Below are 25308 nucleotides of genomic sequence, written 5' to 3' on the forward strand. Positions count from 1 at the left end.
TTGAGAACAAAATAAATCATTTCAATGCGTATTCCACCATTAATGTTACATTTAACCAGTAAAACTCAATTTTTTTTTTTAAATGAATAAATTTAACGTTTGACAGTGTACAGCGAGGGATCCTCGAAAGCGAGGGGTGAGGGGGGTGGATGAGAGGCATAAACTTTGAGCACTTTGTAGGTTGTCCCTTTATGAAGTTCAGTGAAGTTGACGTGCATTCGTTTACAGGGGCCCTGCCACATCAAATATGGTGGACAAACTCAAGAGCACAAAAGTACTCAGAATGGATTATAGATGTATGCAGGGGAGAGTGGTGTCACAAGTAGCAAGTAGTGCCACCCCTGTTATTTAGAAAATCATAGAAGTTGGTCATGTGACCACATATTTTTGGCGAGGCATCCATTTTGCTCATCCTGCAAAGAAGCGATACACATGGATTGATAGGTAAGCACATGTAAGTTCAAAAAACACTTTTTTTGTCCCTCCAAAGTAAACTTTCTATGATGGTGTTTTGATTGCTGTGTTTAAACAATTATAGAAAAACTTGAAACAGTTCACACATGTTTGAGTGGTTTAGAAAGCTACATGAGTCTACAGTTAGCATGATGCTAACTCAAAACAGTTAAATTGTGCCAAAGGACCAGGGTCAAGTTGTGCCAATGGCATAACTTCCGCCAACAAGAAATTCCGTGATTGAATCTCAGCTCAAGACTCCCCAGCTTTTGAAGGGGGGTTCTGGGTATCCTCCTACATCGCAAAAACATGAATGTTAGGATTGAACAGTCAAAATTGTCCATACAACTTACCTGTAGAATTGATACATGATGATTGTACAAGGCAAAATATGAGCAAATGGGCATCTCCCTCTGCTGTCAATAAAGAGAACTACATACTTAAGCTCTAAACTAGTTATAATTGTCGTGATAATAGAAATGCTTAATGCCTTGGTTTGCCTTCCTAAAAGTGTACTGACAACAGAGCCATGGACAACACAGCATTCGCTTATCAAATATGCTCCTTAACCCTGACATTTGGGACTTCTTTTGGCTTTGAGAAAAAAAATACACAACTACAATAAACTTTTATCATGATTGTCTCCACATTTGACGCATTCACCTTTACAAAAACCATTAAGCATTAATCAGTCAAACATAGGAGGGCAGTGTTGCGCAACACGGGTGAATCTACATTTTATTCACAATTCCTTGTTCACTACAATCATTTTCTTTTTATTTCCAGGAGCAATACAATCCACTTTGACGACCGTTTTTCCGACCTCCGTCACACTCTCAAATGTTTTTTTTTTCTTTTTGCAACACACTGGGAAGCATTTTTGGCTTGGTGTTATTTGCCTATCTTATAAAGCATCTCTTTTTTTTTGACAAACTTAACCATATACTATTGCCCACCTCCCTCAAAGTAGCCTAAAAAACAATATGCAAAACAATATACCGGTATACAATAGTAAAACACATTTGTCATCATAGCAGTCAAAAAAAAAAAAAAAAAAAACGATTTAGAAAGATTTATTACGAGCAAGAATTGTACTGATTGGCTGAACAAATGAACAAAAGCTAAAATAGTCATGAACACTTTTTGGTCCCCCAATCCTTAGATCTACTCAGGATCATTGCGCAACATCTAATTCAATTACTGCATTTACAATTAGCGGACATTTTATTAAGTATACCACGTGCAAATAACAGCCCCATGATTGGCTGAGATTGATCGGCTCTCCTATGACAGTGAGCAATGTGTTTGTGAAAACAGAATTTCTTGTACTGATGCCATCAGATTGTGCATGTTTACGAGTTGTGGATGTAGATGTAATTGCCGGCCTAAACAAGCACTGAGCTACTCCGTTTAGTTTTTGTTCCATAAATTGCTTTAGTCATGTTATAATATACTGTAACTATTGATTCTGAACCACTCCGGATAATGTACGAGGTACAGTTGCGTGCTGTTATATTGATGGTTTTGTATAATTTCACTGTGATAGTAGTGGCATTAAGAGGTGAATTAAGTCCCCACTGAAGGCCCAGGTACTAAATCCACTGCCCGCCACTCTAAACAACAATACAAAATGTAGCTTTTTACAAATATCATATTGTTTAGTACCCGTAAATCAAAGCTAGTTTACATTGCAAGTAACATTTAGTCTCCTGCGGTAACATTCACCAGTGTGAACAGATTGCTGGTGCAGACTAGCTGTGTCAAGTTCCTGTCCTCAAGGGTGGTTTCAGTGCATACGAGGACCAGTGAAAGTTCCAAGGGTCATGTCATAAGTGTGACTTTGTGCTGCGCTCAACCTAGGGCTTCACATGATGAGCAGCAGAGAGAGCAGAGAGCCGATCACAACAATGATGCTGTTGTAGATGGGCCCGCTGGACGCTCCAGTGTAGTACTCCATATCTCCAGAGCCCTCTGGCTCATACGCAGGCCTGACTCCGTAGCCACCGGCGTAGCGAGGGTAGCCGTAACCGCCTCCGTAGCCTCCAAGCCCTCCGTAGCCTCCGTAGCCTCCGCCATATCCTCCGCCATACCCGTACCCGGGGCGGCTGAGGGCGGAGCCCAGCATGGCTCCTCCGATGGCTCCCGCCGCCGCGGCCCCGGCCACTTTACCCGCACTGGGGCCACTGCTCCTGGGAGGGGCCGGTCTGTAGGCTGGCCTGCTGCCACCCCGGCCCCCCCTGAAGCCTCCGCCACGCCGGGCCTCCGAGCTGGGGGTCAGTGTGGCTAAGAGCAGCACACACATGGTGACTGTCAGGGACACTTTTTGTAGCCTGGACATAATCGGTTCACCTGAAAGAATACATTGAAAAATCAAAATCACAAAATCAAGTTGTAATACGGCAAAACAGTACGGAGAGTGAGGCGCACCCTGTCCACAATTCCCTTCATGACCACTAGATAGAGCAATTTTCTTATATTGAAATCATTTTATTGGTCGGCAAGAATCCAAAGCACTGACATTGAGTAAATTGATGTAATATTTTGACACCACAAAATAAGCCTGTAACATTATAGAAAAATAAAGGATGAAAAAAACATTTCTATTTTGTATATTTGATAAAGTAACAGTTTTTCAGAAGTGAGAGGCTGGTAGGGAAAAAAACGGACGAGTGACGTCATTAGATAACAAGAACAGCGCTCAATGGGGAAAAGTGTAGAAGGCCACTCGAAACGGACTCAGAAAGCGATATATTCATCCGAGGGGATCCAGGTCAAACACCTCCCTAGAGGTAGGCGAAAGAATCACTTCTCAAGTACAGTTCAGTTGTGTCATTTAGACTTACTAGACTGCTGAATTTCAGTGTTGGTCATGATAGGAGCTCTCAGTATTTCTTTTAGGTGGTACTTTGTGTCAAAGGTTTGAAATGTATTATTACAAGTTTAAAAATCTAACTAGTGGACTTTATGGAACCACAATAGCATTAAGCAATATTAAAATTTTATATTTAACTATTACCTGCGTAGTGTACACACGTGCGTGTGTTAAGTGTGTGTGTCACCTGTTTTTTGCAATTACATTTTTTCACAGGCTTATTCACTCAAAATTGGCAATAGAAATTCTGCAACATTTGTGTTACAGTTAAAGTAAGAGTAATGTCGAAATTTGAAAATAAAATTTAGTATTATGCATAAATAATAATAATTATTATTATTATTTTAAAATAGACTTTTAGGGCGTCGTCTATCACACACCACAAAAAAAAAAAGTGCACTTACTGTTTTGCTGAATAAACAAATACATTATCCCCAATATAAGAAAAGCTAATTTTACCTAAGACAAAAATAGACAAGATGTTCTGAGCACAGCTTTGTTATTTTTACCACGCTAATTATTGAAGAGCTCCTAATAATCCTTCTAAATTGAGACACTTTTTACACAAGCCTTCCTAATCCCTAGTGCCTGTAATTGTTTTTTTTTTTTTTGTACCCTGAGGGGAAAAGCCGAAAGGATAACAACAACAACCCTGTGCTATACATAAAGATATTTCAATAAGTGGACAATAACTGCTCAATCGATTTATGATGTCCACATTGTTAAGCCAACAGGAGGCATGAACACATTGCTGCCGAACTGTCATTATTTGTTCTATGAACACCCGCATGCGGCTAATTTAAAATGGCAGTAATCCAATTACAGGGTCGTTCATTCACAAACAAGGCGAGAACTTTCCAACACAAAACAAATGTGATGTCATCTGGATCAGTGACGCACACTACAACCATTTACTCAGTAAACAATTAAATAGCACACAGGCATACAAGACAGTTAATTGTAATACTTGGCAGTACTGCTTTTGCTTACTTGGAAAGGTTCAGGCTTATCACTTATGCTCAACTGACACAATTAGGTAACTTGCACAAAATAAAGCGGTCCAATACAAGAGCAGGTGCTATTTAGTTTTCCTTTGTGAAGGCAGATTGTTCTCTTCCAAGTCATGTATTCAAGGATCTTATGACAGTGTGCAAGTGTACCTAATGGTGTGGGCAATATATAATACATATTTCCGTAATCAAAATACACAAACATACCGCTGTGGGGAAAAATGAGACCACTAGCAAAAGCAAACAAAAGACAAGTATGATGACTTTAAAATTAAAGATGACTTTGGGTCAATGCTGCTTGCTGCACTTGTCACAATCACATTCATTTTTTTTTTTATAGAAAATTACAAACATCTTAATGACTTGTTGGAATGAATTCAATGTTTGGCAGTTTTTCGTCCCCCAGAGCTTCAAATAGAGGCTCATCTCAAAAGTCAAATCTGGTAGAAAAGTTGAAAATGAACGACATGCATCTAAAAGAAAGTGCTCTCACCTGGTTGGCGTTTTGGCGAGAAATCAAAGCCCCTTCTTGCGTTTCCCTCCTCCAGGAGCTGAAAACCAGCAGGTGCGTATATGCGTGTTGGCGTGTGTGAGCGGCAGTGCGTGAAGTGTGTTTCAGGGTCGGCCACTTAACCTTCAGACGTTCACGTCGAGGGGATCGTCAGCCCGGCTGCCATTGGCTGGCTGAGTGGTAATCTGTTGCACCACTGACAATAAGACTTTAACACCTCATGGTCTAATTTTGAATGAATGCTCTAACTGTCCGATGAGGCAGCAATACATCTTGTTATGGGCTCAACTAAGAGGAGATTCCTGTCAGTTTGAGTCATTTAAGATCAGGGGTAGGCAAAGTATGGACCATGGGCCATGTACGGCAGGCTCGTTACTTTTATCCGGCTTTTTAACATTCAAATGTGGCCCTTGAACAAAATTGTTTGTCCGTCCCTGCAGTGAACATTGCTGATAGCTTGTTAAATAACATACCAACCTTCCACAAATAGTGGAATGTTTATTTACGCCACTGCAGGTGGGACAGGCTTTTGTACAAATCGATGGAAAAGATGCAAAACCTAACTGCAGGATCATATTCAGTCTGCCAGATCATTTGTTGGATAGTCGCTGTGACAAAAAAAAGTCACCTGACTGAACCCACCAATCAGATTCGCTGGAGTGCAACATTCTGTCATTTGTACCATTTAAATGCATCTTTGGATTATTACCATTATATTACTACAATATTAACATTTACGTTGAGTGAAGTGGATAACACACACTACTCTGTGACTCTCAAAATGGGCAAAATGGACAAAATAATCACTGTCTGCGTGTGTCAGTTGTATTTAACTTTTGTTCGTGGAATATGAGTAAAGCAGAAAAATCCACCTGTTTTTAGTCATCTCGGGGCGGCCATTTTGTCACTTTCTGTCGACTGAAAATAACATCACGGGTGCTCGGGCCTCTGCTGACAAGCCATGATTGGTCGTTACCTCAGCCCTGAGAAACAAGTGGCAAAATGGCCGCCCCTGAGAGGGACAAAAACAGGTGGATTTTACTACAATAATATTTACTATGCTGAGTTTTTAGGAATCAAATCATTGCCTTGTTTTTGATGACCAGTTTGACCTACTGCACTATAGTGCAATTTAGTCATAATGGTGGCGATTGGAGAAACAGGTATTTTTAAAATTTTTTTTTTTTTTAAACAGTACATTGTGTAAGAAGTGTCAACCATTGTGCTACTGAAAATGGAAGGACAATGGGAGACAAACCCGTGATTAACTGGAGCATGGTGCCTAGTGCAGTAGCGCGCAGGCCATTATTTGAGGAAATACAGTTTGAAACTGTTTTAACCACACTCGAGCCGATCCTTCTCTCAAATATCTTTTTAATTATATTACAATCAATATTCCACAGCCCTAATTTTTCACATCAGCATGAGTTGTTCACATGTGAAGGATTCAAATTATTTCATAGCTCTGCCTAAGAAGTCATACAAAAAAAAAAAAAAAAAAAAAAAAAAAGCATTCGAAAAAGTCTGACACAAAGCATGCACATTCCCAGAATGACACACAGACATTTGCATGGACTCTGAAAGTATTACAAAGTAAACTACGGGTCAAAATGAAAACTAGACGATCACTAAAACTATGGCGACAGCAAGTGCGGCGGACACCTTGCAGCGGCTTAACGGTGTCGCAGTGGGGCTAATATTACTTCGGTAACAGACAGGCGCGACACAACATGATGCCTTCTGTGTGTGTGCCGCTCTACACTCTCACTGACCCACTTCCGCTCGGGCTCTGCGCGTAAGCCGTGTGCATCTCACTCACACACACACACACACACACACACATTAACGAGGAACAATAACACCAGAGACAAGCAGACGCACGCAGTCTTGCGTTGTGCACCAGGCTTAAAATAACAGCCTCAGAGTCATTTGTTGTGCTTTGAACATGTCAACATGACATTCATAACCCTCACATGGGATGTTGTGATGAATGTCGATGGCGTGTATTATTTGAAGGTGTACCTATACGTTGAGGGCGAACCATTCGGCCACATGTAGTGGCGGACAAAAATGACCCAAGCGCATTGTGGATACAGGAAGCGGCTTTCGGCCTTTGTGCTCAACATCTGAATTTTCCGTAAACGATTGTAGTTATTCGTTTGTGCTTGGTGAGTTTTTAGCAGGCACTTAACTAAAAGCATGACATGATGCTTGTGCTTTAAATGGACTTTTAACATGACAATCAGTGCGGGTAGCGCTGCAGCCTAGTGGTTAAGGTGAGGTCAGGCAGGTTACGTTCAATAAGGACTCTCAATTGAAAGTGAACGCTTGCTTGTCTTTATGTGCTCTGTGATTGGCTGGCCAACAGTCCGGGTTGCACCTCGCCTCTGACACAACGTCAGCTGGGATAGTCTCCAGCTCACGTGCCACCCGAACGAGGGCAATGCGCTGGAGAAAAACGGACGGCTGGCCAATCAGTTTGTCAGCTTCCCTGAGTCTCACCGCGTCGTGAAAGTCCCGCACACAATGTAACCTGCTGTCTCTGCGATCCAAAGCAGACACGTCAAGATGGCGTCCTCGCCCCGTCGTGTGGGTTTGAAGCTTGTAATCGTCGGACACTTTGACGCGACGCTGCTGTTCACAGACACGCGGGGCCTTCTGGCGGACAGCCGAGCTGCTTCTCTATGATGCAGCGCAGGACGTTGTACCTGCGGGAATAGAAGCAATAATGAATGAAGTATGTCTTTAAGGGGACGTATTAGGGAAAAGGTCATTTTGAATGATTTGTATGCTGATAGGTGGGTCTGGGGAGTGCCTGCCCACACGTCAAGTGTGTATTTAACCCAAATACCGAGTTTCTCCACCCATGACATGATCAGATCGACAGGGCAAAAATCCAGAGCCATTTTAACGACTAGTGTGATGACTGTCGCTCCAGTAGTCATAGTAACAAAAGTCAGAGTGTCCATTGGCCTGGCAGTACACGGAGGAAGGGGGGCGGGGGGGCGGGTTGTGGGGGATTATACAGTCACTCACTTGCATGAGACTACCCGACCCAAGAAATCAGGTGTATAAACTGTTACCTAATTCTCGACCCGCTGGGTACAAAAGCATGTCACAGAATGTTATTAACATTTGAGTATCATTTTTGAAAGTGTGACAGAAGATGAAAGAAAATCTCCTTCAATATAGTGTGAATGGCCACAACCTCTCGTACCTTCTCCTTAGCTTCTGCACCTCTCTGTCCTCCTCCTCCTTCAGCTTGATGATGAAGCTCTGCAGCACAGGCATCTCAAACTTGATATACTGCGCCACCTGGTGGAGTGGAGGAGGACAAGCGCACATGAGCGAGCAAAAACAAAGCCAGGCTTGTGGTTGGGTGTTTCTGTGTGTAGATGTTTACATCATATGTGACTTCTTCGCCCAGGTCCTCCTCCATGAGGAACAGTTTGCACACCTGCTCACATGGACCCTGCATTACTCTCCAAACCAGAGGGAAGTCACTGCGCTTCAGCTTCACTCGCTCTGAAAAACAAACGCACACAGTTTTTTAAAATTGCGCAACCTTGAGTGCATTTTGAGGTTCGACTGCAGGGATGGGCAACTGGCGGCCCACACTCGAAGTGGAGCTCAAGTTTGAAAAAAAAAAAAATGATTAAAGCGCTATATTAGTGCACTCCATACTGTAGCTGAGCACTTTTAAGTTGCAATGTTCACCGCGAGATGGTAGACCTCACTTGCCAGCGCCTCCAACCCCAGGACAGTACTTGTACATCGGAGAAGGATAGAGAGCGGGTCTGGCTGGCATTAGGTCAAGAAAACATTGTCTTCAAAGTCAAATAGGAAGCAGACTATAGGTTCACCGAATTGAACGCAAACCTATTTGCAGAGTTTGCTTAGAGACTTCAATCTGAGACTCAAATCTGCTTAGAGAGTTCAACCAACAAAAATCCAATCTCAAAAGTGCAGTTACCCCACACACCCTCGCCCGCAAGAACCGTTGACAGTTCGTTTGAAGTGCATCACGAGTTGGCATCACTCAAAACAGATCAATATTATCTTTGTAGAGCAGTGCGGTGGATTATGTTGTCCCCGTTCTTGCATGGGTTTTATTCAGTAACTCAGGCTTCCTTCCATGTTCCAAAAACATGCATGTTAGCCTTATTGAAATTGGCCGTAGGTGAGAATGTAAGCATGCGTGATTGTTTGTCTAAAAAATGCCCTGCGATTGGCCAGCAAGTGGCAGCTAATCCAGGTATTATTCCTTGTAATAGGAAATGGATGGCTGGACTATGCTTATAAATTTTATGAGGCATATGTAAGTGTGCCTAAAAAAAGAAGAGGCTGATGCGTGTATATAGTGAGAGTGCGCTATTACTCACCTCCACTGGCATGGACGAGGTAGAGTGCAAAGTCATCCGGGCTGTTTTCAATTTTGAACTTGTTGAGGAGAACTCTCAGCACCTGAGGTGTCGTCATGCAGCTGTTGATCCGAACGTTGGTCACCGAACCGAAAGCAGGCGTGAACACGGCTGTCTGAGAGACACGAATATGAAAACGTGAATTACAGCAGTACCTAACAAGTTTAATTTGTTACGCGAACTAGCTCATAACTCAGTTTACACACGCGTCACATCAATTTTCCCAATTGAAATTAATCAATTGAAATTGACATTAATCTCTTACATAAATTCCATACTGAAGAATACCAAATGTATTGAAAATTGGCACATTATTGTAAGACATGAATATAAAACATAAAATAAGAGAATGTAAAGAAATAAAGCGTAATTAAGAGGAAAGTCACACTAGGGCTGGACCGGTAATTCAATATGTATCGCGATTGACACGTGATCGTTATCAATAGAAAATGCCTTCGATAAAACGTTGGATAGAAACAATTTTGAAAACAAACCCGATCGCGGTGTGGTGTGTGATGTGGGCAGCGCGCCTCCGCCTCCAAACACGAAGAAGAAGTTAAGCCAACGAAGAAGAAGCCTTTAAACCACCGATGAAAAAGTAGCAGCTAACCCAACGGAGCATGCGTCCAGGTCCGGCGGCTGTGCGCCAAACACGCGTCGAGTGAGCAAGCGGCGTAACTTCGCTCAAAGAAACGGCCAGTCGACTCAGTACAACTCTTACAATAAAATATTATGCATGATAACCCGATTAAACACCTCCGGATGGCGACGTGGTGCACAAGTAAAGGAGTTCCTTGTCTTTGACATGCTAGCGCGAGTTGAGCCCGACAAGAGTACGGCGCACGGCCACCGGGCCCGCACGCATACTCCATTGGGTTAGCTGCTGCTTTTTCTTCTTCTTCGTTGGTTTAGCGGCTTCTTCTTTGTTGGTTTAACTTCTTCGTGTTCGGAGGCGGATACCTGATGTCTACATCACGCGCCATGACACGATTGGGTTCGTTTTCAATTTTTCTCGATTGAACGTTTTATCGAAGGCATTTTCTATTGATATCGATCGCGTGTCAGTTGCGATACATATTTATATCGAATAATCGGTCCATCCCTACTTGCATCACAAAGCAAAAAATAACCACACGCCAACTCGTACTTTGGAAAAACTTGTGAATTGGGGCACTCTTAAGTCTGTTTTTAATAGTCTGTGTTCACATGATTTGCTCCTCGTATTTACAGTGCAAGTACCTCACCTTGTGGTTGTAGAAGTGTCCATTGATGGAGAAGCGATGGCGTCGGATCTTCCTCTGGTCGCTGGGGGAGCGGCGGTGGACCCGCCTTAGAACCGCGGCGTCACTCTTGGTTCTGAGAAGCTGAGCTGAGGTCTCACTGTCCTCTGTTGGATCACCGGGAGAGACACAATCACATAAAACATCCTAAAGGAGTTGTTTCTTACTGTGCACTGCAAATTCACCTTCGACATGCTCCTCCATCACACCGGTGTCTTCCGATTGGTTGTCAGGAGTCGTCACCACCACGGCGGGCGGAGTCCCGTGTGGCGTTTGTTGACTATCTGCGCTGTTTGGGGAGCTGTAAGGAAGTCACGGATTCATAGTTTTGTTAGTGTTTTTAATTTTTACATCTATTAGTCGACACTAACTGACCACAACATTAGCTACATTCATGACCTGTAATACCTCAACCAACCAACCATCCATCCATCCATCCATCCATCCATCCATCAATTTTCTACAGCACTGCTCCCTCATTAGGGTCGCGGGTGAGCTGGAGTGTATCTGGGGTGACTTTTGAACAAATGGCGGGGTACGCCCAGGACCGGTCACCACTCAATCACATGACGTAAGCAAGGGTGTTATTTAATCTGATTCACAGAGCAATTACTTTGTCTAGAGTGCTGTAATATTTGTTGCAATAATTTAGCCGTTTGTCCCCTAAATTGGTTAATCCTTTATTCATGTGTCTTCCTCATTTTTTTAATCCATTAAATAGTTGGTTAATTGACTGATTGATAAGAATACAATGTAAAACAATCTGACATGCGTTGAACGCGCCTTTGTTTGTTTGTTTATCGGCTAATTCATTTCAATTATTTTAAAAATTGGGAACACATTCTTATTCACAAACTATTTGAAACGGGAATTAATTTATTATTAGAAATAAAACATTTCACATATATTTCTTAGTCATTTTGTAGAACAATTGGTCAATAATAATTACATTATTTTAATTAATACAATCAAAAATGCAAATTTACCATTTTATTAATGAAATAATCAATTTTACAAATACTTTTAACATTTTTTTTATTTATTGTATAAAATACAGTAATTGGTTAGTTATAACAAAGGATGTTGACTTTTTATTATTCAAATAAATTGTTTTACAAATCAAATTTTACATACACATTTCCCATCTCATGCGAACATACAGGTGAACTAAATATGAAGCTACTTTGGTGCTGGTGACCTTCAACATGTGAACATTTCCGGCCATTATGGCGTAACCTGATCGGCGTGCACTTCTCACCCTTGACTGTCCAGAATGCAACCCGAGTGCCAGGATGTAGAGGAGGGAGGGGGTCTGATGCGCTCGTGGTCGTCCTGCATCTGAAGCCTGATTGGCCGCCGCAGGCCCCAAAAGATGTTCAACAGGCCCTCCACGATCAGCTCCCCCTCTTCCTGTTGGGGGGGGGGGGAAATCAATGAATAACACACCACCGGATCGAAGGACCGTCGGGCCATGTGTGTAAAATGGCCGACAGACAATGTGATACACATTCAGACCTCTCTGTGCCTGAGCTGTAGATTCTGTCCTTCATAGTAGAGGTTGTATGTTTTCAGATGTGAGAGGATGGTTGCCCTGGAGACAGAGATGGTCTCAAAACCACACTTGAGCTTGTTTCTTTGGCTGGATTTACACTGCATAGTTCAAGTGCGCCAGGCATAAATACAAACATATTGCGTGGAATTGGAGGGAATCTCAAGATTGGAGAGTGCACACATAAATCTGATGTCACGCGTACGACAATGAAATACAGTAAACCGGCAGGGATCGAGCCGTGTCTTGAACAGCGAAAAAGTGCAAGTAACTGACACCGCCCCAAAAATGTTTACAACGCTTGAATTCAATTTCAAACCTATCTAACAACATTACCTTCAAATAATGAATGACTTTCAGATGCTTGAGCTTTTCAATAGCCACCCAGCAGAGCAAAAATACACATTACATAAGTGACGACTGTTCATAACTTCCGCTAATAACGCTGGCTAAACTTATCTCCCTCCGATATACAAAAACATGTACTGTATCGCAGTTACGTTTTCTTCCTTCATTATACTTCCTTGACATCAATTGTGAGTTTTTATTAGCAAAGGAATACACAATTACACAAACAATTCAAATGATTTCATTGGAGTAATGTGAGAATCACCCTCATTTAATCAACGGAGGGGAAGTGTCAGTCCGGACCGATTAAGACGCTCTGTAATATTAATTCTTTGTATAATTTGTGCATTACTGTTTGCTTCGGCGTGCTCCCTACCAGACTTTGGCGCGCGTACGGTTTCACGTGTTGCATCATTGTAAACACATCAATCTACGTGCTAATTAAGCAATCAGATAAAGGCTTTAAATCAAAATTGGACACTTGAACCTGCAGTAAATCCAGCCTTTGTCAAACGACAGTGGCTTGTAATCCGAAGTAAGTGGCTTACTTGCTGATGAACTTGTTCTCTCCGACCTGAACCCCATTGTGAGTGCCATCCATGGTCACGCTGCATGAGAGGAGCTGGTGGGAGAGACAAAAGAGGTGCTTGAGCTTTATCGCCACAGTCCCATGACTCCTCATGACCAGCAGAGGAAGAGCACAAAGGAGCCAAAACACAAGATGGATTGTATGGCAACTATTTCCTCCAAGAGGCAAATAAAACACTTGGGCTTACACTGCGTACTTGAACACACTCGTTTTTAAACAAACACACAGTTGGACTTCTTGCCCATCTTAATCATGTCACTTCCTTCCCAACGGTGATGTGTTTCTCCTCTGTGTTCATGCCAGCATAGAAAATGAAGCTTCTGTGAAGGCTAACAGGTGCAGGGACACGTGTGCAAATTGCAAAGCCACACTGCTCTTTCAGCTGCTCCAACAAAAACACACGCAACCGGCAGATGAATGAAGAATTAAAGACACAAAAGCTTAAAATGATGAAATATGAGTGAAACATGAGGACATTTTCCAGATCTGTGCATACGTTCACTCGGTTCAATGTTGCCGACAAAAACACAGAGACACACGTAGATGACGCAACAAAAGTGGAACGTTGGCAACAATACGCTTCAATAGTGTTTTTCCACTGTATAGGTCAAAACGGGAATAGAGTGAACAGCTGTCATGATGTGCAGAGGATGAATCCACCACATGGCGTCGAGACGTTTCCTCTAAATCGCGAAGCACAAGGCTTTTCATTCAGCAGCCTGACATTTGCCTGTCAACCACCGTGTGATTGGGACTGAGCGGGAATTGATGCCACGGCTGTAATGTGAACATCACCGATGGCTCTAGAAAAACAAGTGACGTGCTAACGAGTAATATGCTGAGCAGTTAGCGGGTTTTATGAAAGCTGAGCAGTAATATGTGAAACAATCATGTATAATTTACTATGAGAACGTGAGTGATTACTGCTGAACTGAACTGACAACGACAAAAACGTGTTTCAGGCTGCACCACCACATTAACTCATTCACTGCCATTGACGACTTAACTTGTCTTTTCACAGTCAAGCCATTCAATCCTAGGAACTTAATTTTTTTTTTTCCAAACATTAGGGTAAAAGAGGGTCTGAAAATGTCTGGCAGTAAATGAGTCAAAAAGGTTTGGGGTTTTTTTCCCCTAAAAAAAATATTAAAATATTCCATTAGCAGATGTGGATTACAAGAGTAAATCAAGTGAGTTTGCAAATAGCTATATACACAAGAACTTTGAACATAGCAGCCACCTGTGGCCAAACCTCCTGCACCGGGTTTGTGAAAGGCATTTTCTTACAGGCATGTATTAAAATGTTTGGTTGCGTTGTTTTTCAGAAATTTTGAAAAACACGATGGCTTGCCTGCTAGCTATGCAACACGCCGTCCATTCAATCGTCAAAAGAGCACGTCCGTGCCATTAAACCGAGAAAAGTCAGTTCATTAGCTAGTCCCTCAAAAGCATCACGTACGTCATTTTAAGGCTGAATTCACACCGCGACCTATCTTTTGAAGTGTAAAATACAGGCACTGTTAAGTGTCCCTTCTTGGCAATGCACTTCATGTAACATCTTATCGACTGACATTTGACACATTCAAACTATGGTGGCAGAGAAGGTTAAAGTCATCATTCGTGCGACTGGCCAGTTATGATGTTTTCTCTGATCAATCTGCATTGGTCATGTCAGGGTTTGTTTAGTAAAAAGTTCCGCCACTTGAAAGCATGTGTGACGTGATGATGAAGTCTATAAGTACTTGAGATTTTGAGACTCATTCAGGTTGATTTCATAGTACGAGTTTGTCAAAGCTGGAGCCGTGGAATTCGCCCCAAAATGGCAGTTTTAAACCAAAATGGTCAACTGTTGTGAGCGATAACCTAACAGAGGAAATGCACTTTGTAAGAAATACACGTGTAATTAATTATCTTTGTTTTATTTTTAGTTCGACAGTAACCTTCTGCTGAGAGTGGCAATAAACATCATGAAGCCCCTTTTGTGGAAAAACGGTTTACCGCCTGCTAACTGCAGTTTGTAATCAAGTGAGTTGAGTCACCTGCCATCATACAATTTTCATCTAGAGTTTGCACTAACAAATCGAAGCATGAAAAAAAAAAAATAGCCGCTCAATGACTCATATCTTGAAAAATGAGTAAACCGGGTCACTTTTCTCTCAAGGCACCATTGAATTGCCAAATAAGACGCTCAAAAATGCAGCAGAGCAGGCATAATTAGACAGGGAGACGGGGAGAGTGTGTACATATCCAAAACTGAGAAGTGTCGTCGTGAAGTGTGTGTGTGTGCGCGCGCGCGTGTGTGTGTGTCTTGTCTCAAGAGAGCAAAGGCAAACAAACAGAGGCAAGCAGGGGCGTATAAAGGAAGTGCTCCCCTTCCGCTGTATCACTTCCTTCTTTGCTCAGTCAGTCGCACAGGAAGCTGACACGCGGCCAAGACTTCCTCAATCCAATGTCAACGCAGATTAATCGACACCCATAAACAGAGGGCCACCATTTTAACACACTGACACGCTGCTGCTACATAATCTGGGCCTGTCAATCACTTCTCTGAATTGGATTAAATATTAAAAAGCAATCAGCCAAGCGCTATCAATATTTCAACACTTGTATGTCACACCTCAACGGGTGGCGTCAAGCTACAAAATGGAGGCGATTATAGACTTTAATACAGCAGCCGCAGTCAAAGGGCTGCCCATGGTTGCGGGCTCATTATAACGTCTGTCTGACATCACAATCCTGGATTTTGTGGTTCAACCGAATTTGGTGTTGACAACACAGGATTTGTCATCGTAAATAGTGAACAGGTTAAACAATTCCGATTGTTTTGCCCAACTGCTTTCCCTTCCGTGAGACATGAGAGGAGGAGTCAAGGGTCCGAATGGACATCTCTATAGAAATCTCTGGAATCCCCCGTGGCTCATTACGGCATCAGCCAGTCGTTGGCTTCTGTCTCCCCCCACCCCACTTTTCGCTCATCAGCAGTAGCATGTCTACAAATAGATTCACCGTTTTTCCAGGCTGATTCTCCCATCTGAACTCTCATCTGAACTGCATGTAATCAAAACTCATGATCACGAGTTCCTGGATTCCAATTCGCACTCACCTTGGTCTCAAAACAACAACCACAAATGCCTGCTGCTTTTTTTTACTGCTATGGTTCCCTTTTAGTGAGATGAATAGCTTTTAATATCCTCCTCCCGACCCCTTTAACCCTCCCAACTCTGCAGCTCGCTTCTATTGTCATCAGTGTCATAGCAACCGCACAAACATTTAACCAAAAATATAGTTCCTCCTGCTTCTCGTTAGACATGGCAGCCATTTAAAGCTTGGCAGGCGTGACTGGAAGACAGATTAGGTCATGTGAAAAGATACTACCACAGCAGCACAAACTTCCATTAAACTCAGCACCGCCATGTTGTTTAATTTATACATCCTGCATACCAAATGAGTACATAAAAATTCATCCAGCTATCCATTCTCATGGCTGTCTAGGTACTTGTGTATGGACGATGGATGTGGATTAAAGCTTGTGGGACAGGTTCAAGTGGGACTGCACCAATACCGGTGCTGATACTGTACGTATGCACTGCTCCGCAACCTATGTTATTCTCAAGAAGCTCTTTTGTATTTCTCTTCAATCACTTTATTAGGTAGTTAACACATAGGTAAAATAACATATTCATACTTGTTCATATCAATCGCACTAATGTTCTTCTTCGTTCATCTCTTCATGTACTCTTTTTACACAGTGCCCTATATTCAGACACCAGGCTACATTTAACTCATTCAGACTTTCAGATCCATTGTGAAATGACATGAATAAAATGTGAGGCAAGACTGTTAAAAAAAACATGCAGTAGGATGTTGAAATGTCAGTAACAATGTTACTGTAAAATGTATCATATTTGAGTAAAATTAACACGATGTTCAGGAAAGGATTGTGTTTCATGTTTTTGACTAATATTTGATTACAAATCACAGTTGCATGACATAATGGCATTTTCAATTTCGGCAAATACTCAAATCTAAGTACTTGTTCATGTACTCTGTGAAAAAAGTAGGATTGAAGCATCCCTCCAAGTAAAAGTATATATCAATGTCTGTACCATTTACCATGTTCATGGTCCTGGGGTGCTGGAGCCTATCAAAGCTGACATAAGGCGAAAAGGTGGCTGACACGATTCCATCATGGACTTACATAAAATGTATCCAATACAAGAGTCAATAGCAAATATATGATATATATGTATATTAATGTATGTAATTGTGATTGTTTAAGGTAAAATTAACAGTAACGTTTTTTTTTTTTTAATTTACGTCGGAGGAATTGTAACCTTACTGCTTATTATTACATAACCAGTTACAGCCGAGGCACATTGCGACTTTGATGCTTCTCCAAGCTTTAGACGCAGCCCACACTTCATGATGATTGTACTGGGCTAGCATCCCTTGAACGAGGTGTTCCACAGGGTGATTTTAAACAAAACAACAAAAAAAACAACAACACGAAATGGTGACTGTTATAGGTTAATAGTGTTAAAATAATTTAAGCAAACACACACACAATGCCGCAGTCCATTCAGTCATCAGTGTTCATATTAAAGAATAGCTTACCCTAAACTACGACGACGAGGTCGGCGGCGTCAAAAGATTCGGTTTTGTTTCTCTCCCGTCGACGTTTTGCTAAGAGTGGCCGGTTGAAGTGAAGGTGGCTCGCCCCTCGGTTCGTCCGCCTCCGGTGTTCGGTCGTCGTTGCTCGGTCAGCACGCCTTGTGGAGCTGTGGAGCTCAGACTCCGACAGAGCGAGTACATCTGTCGTGGCGGGCAGCAGAGCTTGCTCGCGCCTCCCTGGCAGCCAATCAGCGCGCGGGGCCCCCCAACGAGTCTATTGTGCGCAAGACTCTCTCACACTTGAATGAAAGCCTCTTGGAACAATGGACGAGACGAGCTGCCAAATAGTGAGCAACCCCCTTGTTGTTATTCGGAAAGAGCACGTGGTTCCATGAGATGGCAGTAAAGTATCAAAGAAAACATGCAACGTGGAACTGCCCAAACATTTGCTCTATGAAATTGTGTTCATTGCTCACAACAGTGTGTAGTCTTCATTTGTAAACGTGTGGCAAGACTGAGAAAAAGATGCAACCCCCACCAATAAAATGTCAGTTAAGTTGGTACTAGAAAATGTGTCATATTTGAGTGAAATGTACGCTATGGAGGACCAAAATTGCCTACATTAAAAATAACACTAAATATTAAAAATATAATTTAAATAAAAAAATAAAATATGAATAATATATTTTGCATTATATATTTTTTGTTGTTAGTTACATGTATTTTGTAAAAATGTATCTTTTCAATTTTTCATTTTTTTGAATTTAATTTTGATTTTGGCAGTTTCGGTCCTGCAGTGCAGAAGTAAATGTTATTCAAAAAGGGGTCGGTCCAAAGTGCGTCTTGGGTTGAGCTATTCGCCTATTGGTTGACTGATTTGTCAGTGCAGGAGCACAATCTACCTACCAAACTAGTTCGACCAAAGCCACACTCAGGACTGCCCCCTCATTTGAATAACATTTCTTACTGCACCAAAGTGCGTCTTGGGTTGAGCTATTCGCCTATTGGTTGACTGATTTGTCAGTGCAGGAGCACAATCTACCTACCAAACTAGTTCGACCAAAGCCACACTCAGGACTGCCCCCTCATTTGAATAACATTTCTTACTGCATTTCAAGTGTTTGCACAAAACCTTCAATCTGCAAGAGATGTCAGGAAAAGCCAACTTGAATCAAAACTTTAGTTGATCAGAAATTGTGTGTGCTCCCTACATGGGTTTGAGCATGCCCAGTTCAATAAATGCCCAGTTAAAAGAGGGTGTGCACATTTTTTATCTTTAAATTAAAAAAAAAAAAATGTAAAGGTAAAATAACTTACCTTGGTCTATTTTTTTTAATACTTCAAACCCTGGCATTTGAACAGGGGCGTGTCGATGTTTTATGTCCACTGCATGTACCATAAAATGTCTTTTTTAAGTCCAAAATGACTGTGGAGACAAAATTGAAACCAGAGTAAATCTTTCACATACTGTACAATTTTTATTCATTGAAATGAAGTGTGTTGTTGAAAACAGGCCCATTCATTTAGGGAAGTTCTCAAACTATTCCATTAGCATAGTGACATCAAATTTTCAATAATTTGTCAGTCATGAATTAATAACTGGATCCTTATGAGTTGAAATGAATAGATTGCAGATTTGCATATGTGAAAGCTGACACATAGATTTATCTTTTAGTATAAAATGAATATAACAAAAACTTCATACATTCTCTTACATCTTATTAAATACTATTAGAAACAAAGATTAAACCATTTTTGTTGCTACAATTAGTTTTCACAATTTATCTTCCAATACTTTAAGCAAGTTAAATATACATATTCTCTAAGTTTGCCTTGTCCTTTGATTTTTGTATTTCTTGTAACATGTTAACAAAATGAAAGTCATTCTAAAATTAAAAAACATACAAACATAAATACTTCCCAACTTACACCACCCCCAGAAAAAAACATGAAATCGGATCAAACGCATTACATTTTTTCTTTAAATAAAAGTAAAACAAAACAGTGCACTTTCCAGCATGATTTAGGATTAAAAGTTAGGATTTCTCTCTTACAAATGTGTTTGCAAAAAAATTTATTTAAAAAAAAAAAAAAACAGTCACAAAAGATAGAACAGGTAGTACACCAAAAGATTATTGTACAAGTAGCATCCCCTTCATAATAACTGAAAGAGACTGATGTCTTTGTGTGCTTCTGGCCATCTTATTAAGAACCACCTTCTTCATCACTAAACCAATAAACATGCCAATGGAGGATGTCCAAATTTGTACAGGTCAACATTTTTTGACACAGTTATGTGCTCAAATCCAAATGAAGTTGCATTCTGGCACGTCAAACTATGTTGTGATGAAGTCGGTCTCCAATGACAACTACAGTTTCGGTCGGCTCGTGATAAGGAGACCAGGCGTTTTGTTTTCTCCTACATCCATAAACGATGATGGTAAAAATCTACGGGGAGGAAAACAGGTACACCAAATACAAGAGGACTCGCTGCAGGACAGCACAATAAGTTATATGTATGTGTATGTGTGTGTGTGTGTGTGAGATAAGTGCCATCTGCATGAGTATGAAAATGACTGCTTGCATGTAGTGTGCATGATGCTGTAGTCAGACAAATGAAAATGTTGTTTTACGGATGATTTCAGCAACAATTGAACAGCTAAGTAAATGATGGTTAAGAATTTGGTTCAGTGGATAAGAGTACCGGTAGTTCGAAAAATTGTGATCAGGGGCATTTATTACCGAACTGCAGATGGTGGGGAGGGGGTCTTTATCCGTACAGGATTTTTGGGGGGAAATATTGACGTGACATTAAACCGGGATATAATACAATGCAACGATTTGCAACTGTTGTACCGTGAGAGATCGGCAGGTGTTCCACGGTCCAATTTTTAAAGTCCACTTATTCAATGCTAACGAATAATGGGAACTGTATTCTTTATCCTCTGTACAGAAAAACTAATATCACTGTGGCTGACTGAAGAGCTGCGAGCATCTCGATTAAGTGTATCTGTGTGTCTGTTTAAATCTGCTCCCAGGTCGCCAAGGTATGCACACCAGAAGGAGCGGCACAATGTCCAAATTAATTAAAGCAAAAAGAAAAAAAAGTGGGACAACATTTTAATATCTTTACGTTCTACTTAATTATGTCATTAATGTATGTTTTTTATAGAGTACAATATAAAGTGCTATTTCTCTTATTAAAAAACACATTACAAACATTTTAGTTTGTTAATCATTTCAATGGGGAAAGATGATTTTCGATGTGAGCGTTTTGAGTTACAAGCTTGGTCACGGAATGAACTAAATTCCTATTTCAAGGCACCACTGTAATAGCTTCATATTCAATTCAAGAGGTCCACATTTCACTGAAGTATACTGTATTTGTGAATACATTGAGATCATCACTATTTCAGCTCATGTCCTGTTTGTGACGTTTGGTGGTGTGCCATGAAAAAACATACGCCGCGGCTCATTAAAGATAAAGGGAAATACTGCTACTATGGGATGTTAAAGTGAAACTGAAAGATAAAAGTGGGCAGCAGATACAAACAACACATACAATAATAGACAAATCATTCGTCCCTGCACATGAGTGGCCACCAACAGTAGGGGTGGGAACGATAATCGTTTTTTCGATGCATCGTTTGGTGTATTAAAAAGATTCAGAATCGATTCATAGGTGTTAACAATCGATATTTAAAGTTTGAATAAAACAACTAAAAGCATGCGCAAGCGATTACGTGTGTTTGTACGTCAAACGTCTGTGCTAGACTAAGCTAATATGTGACAAGATGGCGGAACAAGCTAAACCTTATATGAGCGGTGGCAAGTCAAAGTGTGAAATATAAATCCTTGCACTTCCTTGAGTTTTTTTGTTTTAAAAAAGGTACCAGTGTTTTACATGGACTAAAAAAATGTAAGCCAATGTAGTGATGCATCAGAATGGTAACCGAATCGAATCATAGGCCTCGGAATCGAATCGTGAGCCTCGGAATCGAATCGTGAGGTACCCATAGATTCCCACCCCTAACTAACAGTCAGGTAGTTCGAGAGTTAAGGACCGGCAGTATCATGTGGTTCATGTGCCTGTTTTCATATCCGTTCTGAAATCATTATAAGGTCAATGAAATATTCTTGGCACCTTGATAATGTAACAAAAGCGTAAAAAGGCGCTGACATCTGGTGTGATTGATTTATTCTTAACAATAATGGCAAATGATGCCTTCTATGGACAGCTACCATTTAAATTTAACTTAAGCTAATGATGGTTTGTGGTGATTGTGAGCTTTTGTAGGGCAGGACGACTAATAAATCATAAACTTTCAGCATTGTGCAAGCCACACAAAGACCTGCTTCAAAAGAGCTTTGCACACTATCATTAATTCCACAAACAAAGAAATGGCATTAAGAAAGAGATATAAAGGCTGTAGGGTAGTTTTTATGGGAACATCTTTTGCTTTGCTTTTTGGTAACAGATACAATTTAAAAGCAAAAAACCGTTTTGGTTCAGTGAAAAAAAAAAAAAAAAAAAAAAATCAACTGGAAACAATATTTAGCACTTTTCAAGTAATTTAGTATAATTGTGCTACTTTGTGTTGCTATTATCACATGCTGCATGAAGATGAAGTCTGACTAAATGAGTGTAAAATGTTGACAGACAATTTCATCGAGCCAGAAAACACAACATACACAATTTCTTCTGTTCCAGTTGCCTGATCCAAACTACAGTAGTTCACGCAGTTGTAAGTGAGCAGGTGGATAGATGGCTGGGCTGTAAAGTGACCCTGTAAACAAGTAACAGAGGATCCACACAGAGGGTCAGAGAGCCCAGCAAACAGTCCAAGACATTGAAATTTGCAGGGTCAGCGTTTACGACATGTCTCTGATAAGGCCACGTGAGGTACAGTACGGAGTTGCTTCAGGAAGAAGCCGACAGAACGGGGATGTCTGGCTCTTGGTGGCGTTACCTTCAACTTACGCTTTTTGGATTTGCTCATGTGATAAGGTGGGGGATAATTAAACTGGTCAACAGCAAATTTTAAGCAGAGATGGCTTTCTGTGTACCTTAACCAATTTTTGACGCTGATTTAATTACTGTCTTTACTTTTTTCCCCCAAGCACATTGGACCTAAAAACGTAAAAACTTGCACAAGATGGTTTTACCATGTGTTAGCTGTGACATTTCAGAAAAACAATCCACTTGTTGCTGAATCTAACCCTTAATTCATAAATATGTCTATATATACACTATATTACTGTAAATTACGATCATTATTGTTATTGTGAAAAACGGATGTGTTGGAGCAAATATGAGGGCAGATTCGGAATCCGCGCAAAAAAAAAAAAAAAAAAGTTAGTTGTTGACCAGTGTTATCAACTCAATGGGCAATAGAAAAGTGTCAGTTGTCCAGATATGGAATGTTGCGAGACATCAATGTGACTAAGCGTTACTACTTAAACAATAAAATTCATCCATTTTCCATAGGGCCTCATTCAAGTCACAGGTGAGCCGGAGCCAATCCCAGCTGACTTTAAGCAACAGGCAGGGTACACCCCTAACTAGTTGCTAGACAACTGCAGGGCACAAATACACAAAGAACCATTCACAATCACATTCACACCTAACCACAATTTAGTGTCTTCAACCGAGTACCATTTTTGGAATGTGGAAGGAAGCCAGTGCGCGCCGACACAACCTACACAAAATGAGTAGAATAGACTGAACTCCACGTGAGAAGGCCACAACCTGGATTCAAATAACTCACCTCAGGAATGTGAGGTGGATGTGCTAACAACTTGCTACCGTATGGTTCATTTTTTTCAAAAGCGGTACGGTAATAAATAAGAAGGCAGAAGGGTGTGGTGAAATATCATTCAGTCTGACTCTTACAACTGAGCCACAATTGGCCTCAAGCGAGCGCAACACAGGTCAAAGACAACACAGCAGGAAACAGCCCAGCTGAGAGGTAGAACGTTAACGGAGGAGAAAGAGTCCACGTGAACACAGCGCCTTTTCCTTATCTGTCGTCCTGGCAAACGTTTACCCACTTGACAACAACATCACTCTGTTGCTGCTCTGTAAGACACTTGAAGGAATATTTAAAAAAAAATCGTTGTGGACTATCTTCCAGAAACATCTTGGATGGAAACAGCAGCCGAGGGTTTTCTTTATGGTCGCAAGACAGAAAGTTTTTCTCCACACACTTGTCAGAAAATTTGATTACCTTATTGTTTACTGTACAGTACATCTTATTACATGAGCAAATACAGGTAGCGGAAGTGAAGATGACTAACAGGAAGACTCACGTGAAGAGTCTATTGGAGCTGTTGCCAAATGATCCCTTTGTGTAGATGTTAAGATAGTTGTGGCTAATACTGACGACCGTTGTGAAATGTAAACTGTTACACTGTGACATGATGTGTGGAACTCAGATTTGTTTCGGGGGAAGTACCTAATTTTCCTCGGTGTTTTTTGGTTTTTTTCGAGCCGGGCGTGGTGTGACATTCACAACTGAGGAGGCAGCAAGGAAAACAAACACAAATCACCGCGCCGGGGGCCGAGGGCACCTGACGACTTGGACCAACTACAGTAGATGTGCTTCCGAGCATTGTAGGGCTAAGCTAATTTTGGTAGGGCTGTTGGTGTGTGTGCATGCGGTTGCATACGGGGCATCGAGTCATTGCGACCTTTTTTCGTTTGCATAATTCTCAATTGGCAGTTTGATTGTGTCATTATTGTATGCCCGCGTGGATTAAAGTGACAGTGTAAATGAACGTACGTTAGACATTACGTTAGTGTGCATACCAAGCACACATGCAAACACACCAAGCAGACTCCACTTGGTAACATCTTCTGGAACATGCTGGCCGCAACTTGCGTTAGCATTCTAAGAACAGCGTTGTGGGGAAACAACAAAAGAAACAGGCAGACAGACAGACAGACAGACAGACAGACAGAGGTCGGTGCTTCACGTGTCATCCACACGCTCGCCAATCCCGCGCTGCACCCTTGCATCCTTTTCTCTCAGTGTACCTTCCCTTGCTCCCCGAATTCACACACCATCCCGATGGCTACGCCAGAGTCTCGCCGTGGGAACCCGCTCCCTCGCCTCCTGCCTTGCTCGCATCCCCGTGTCCGCCATTGCTCCTGCAGGTTTCCCGCAGCCTCCCCCACTGGTAGCCGGCAAAGGTGGGGCTGATTGGGAGGTACTTGAACATGGCGTGTCTGCGGATGAAGTCCATTCCAAAGGGCAGGTCGTAGGATCGCATCCCCTCCAGCTCCGCGGCGCTGGGACCCGAGCCACGCTTCAGCTTCCTGATTCCTCGCTCCTCAGGAGAACCTGACGAGAGGCGAAGAACGTCATCGCCAGTCATTGTTTCATTCCAGCATCCATAACATGACGAGGTGGGAGGGTGATGTGGGGGTTGGAACATTATTACGCAACAGTCGGAAAGCGCCGCAGTGTATCACGACCGCAGTAGTGAAATTACTGGGAATATGGGTAGTTGTATGAAAAACACGAATAGGTACATTATTTTCTATTACCGCAATTTCATGCTTGCAATGTTTCTGTGCATGTCAAAATATATATGTGTTTCTTACAATCTATGTACGGCGGTAACTGCAGTGTGCCTTCACGTGCCGCATGATGACAGTCGTA

General features: G+C 41.6%; 3 protein-coding genes across 10 annotated transcripts in view; all 3 read right to left on the reverse strand.

Moving 5' to 3' along the window:
- Positions 1-1165: 1165 nt before the first annotated feature.
- prnpa (prion protein a (Kanno blood group)) lies at positions 1166-4993 on the reverse strand. Its single transcript, XM_086032108.1, has 2 exons — positions 4829-4993; positions 1166-2802 (listed from the first exon to the last, which is right to left on the reverse strand). The coding sequence occupies exon 2, from the start codon at positions 2789-2791 to the stop codon at positions 2318-2320; it is 474 nt and encodes a 157-aa protein (XP_085888234.1). The 5' UTR covers positions 2792-2802; positions 4829-4993; the 3' UTR covers positions 1166-2317.
- A 1210-nt stretch (positions 4994-6203) lies between these two features.
- rassf2a (Ras association domain family member 2a) lies at positions 6204-17847 on the reverse strand. The gene is made up of 10 exons (XM_086030416.1): positions 17648-17847; positions 12993-13066; positions 12063-12138; positions 11806-11957; positions 10733-10848; positions 10512-10654; positions 9229-9382; positions 8250-8371; positions 8064-8161; positions 6204-7554 (listed from the first exon to the last, which is right to left on the reverse strand). The coding sequence occupies exons 2-10, from the start codon at positions 13043-13045 to the stop codon at positions 7485-7487; spliced, it is 984 nt and encodes a 327-aa protein (XP_085886542.1). The 5' UTR covers positions 13046-13066; positions 17648-17847; the 3' UTR covers positions 6204-7484.
- A 3-nt stretch (positions 17848-17850) lies between these two features.
- The window catches only part of slc23a2 (solute carrier family 23 member 2), a 37829-nt gene continuing 30371 nt past the window's right edge, over positions 17851-25308 (reverse strand). For 5 of the 8 annotated variants that reach the window (XM_086030413.1, XM_086030410.1, XM_086030411.1 and 2 more), the window contains one exon: positions 19103-24987. In XM_086030413.1, coding sequence (XP_085886539.1) covers positions 24719-24987 — 269 coding nt within the window. In that variant the 3' untranslated portion in view covers positions 19103-24718. Of the gene's footprint in view, positions 17982-18961; positions 19071-19102; positions 24988-25308 lie in introns of those variants that run through there. The other 3 variants (XR_015086779.1, XR_015086778.1, XM_086030412.1) reach the window with 3 other exon arrangements.

The sequence above is a fragment of the Filicampus tigris genome, chromosome 5 (genome assembly GCF_054856515.1).
Source record: "Filicampus tigris isolate MCC_2025a chromosome 5, RoL_Ftig_1.0, whole genome shotgun sequence".
NCBI lineage: Eukaryota > Metazoa > Chordata > Actinopteri > Syngnathiformes > Syngnathidae > Filicampus > Filicampus tigris.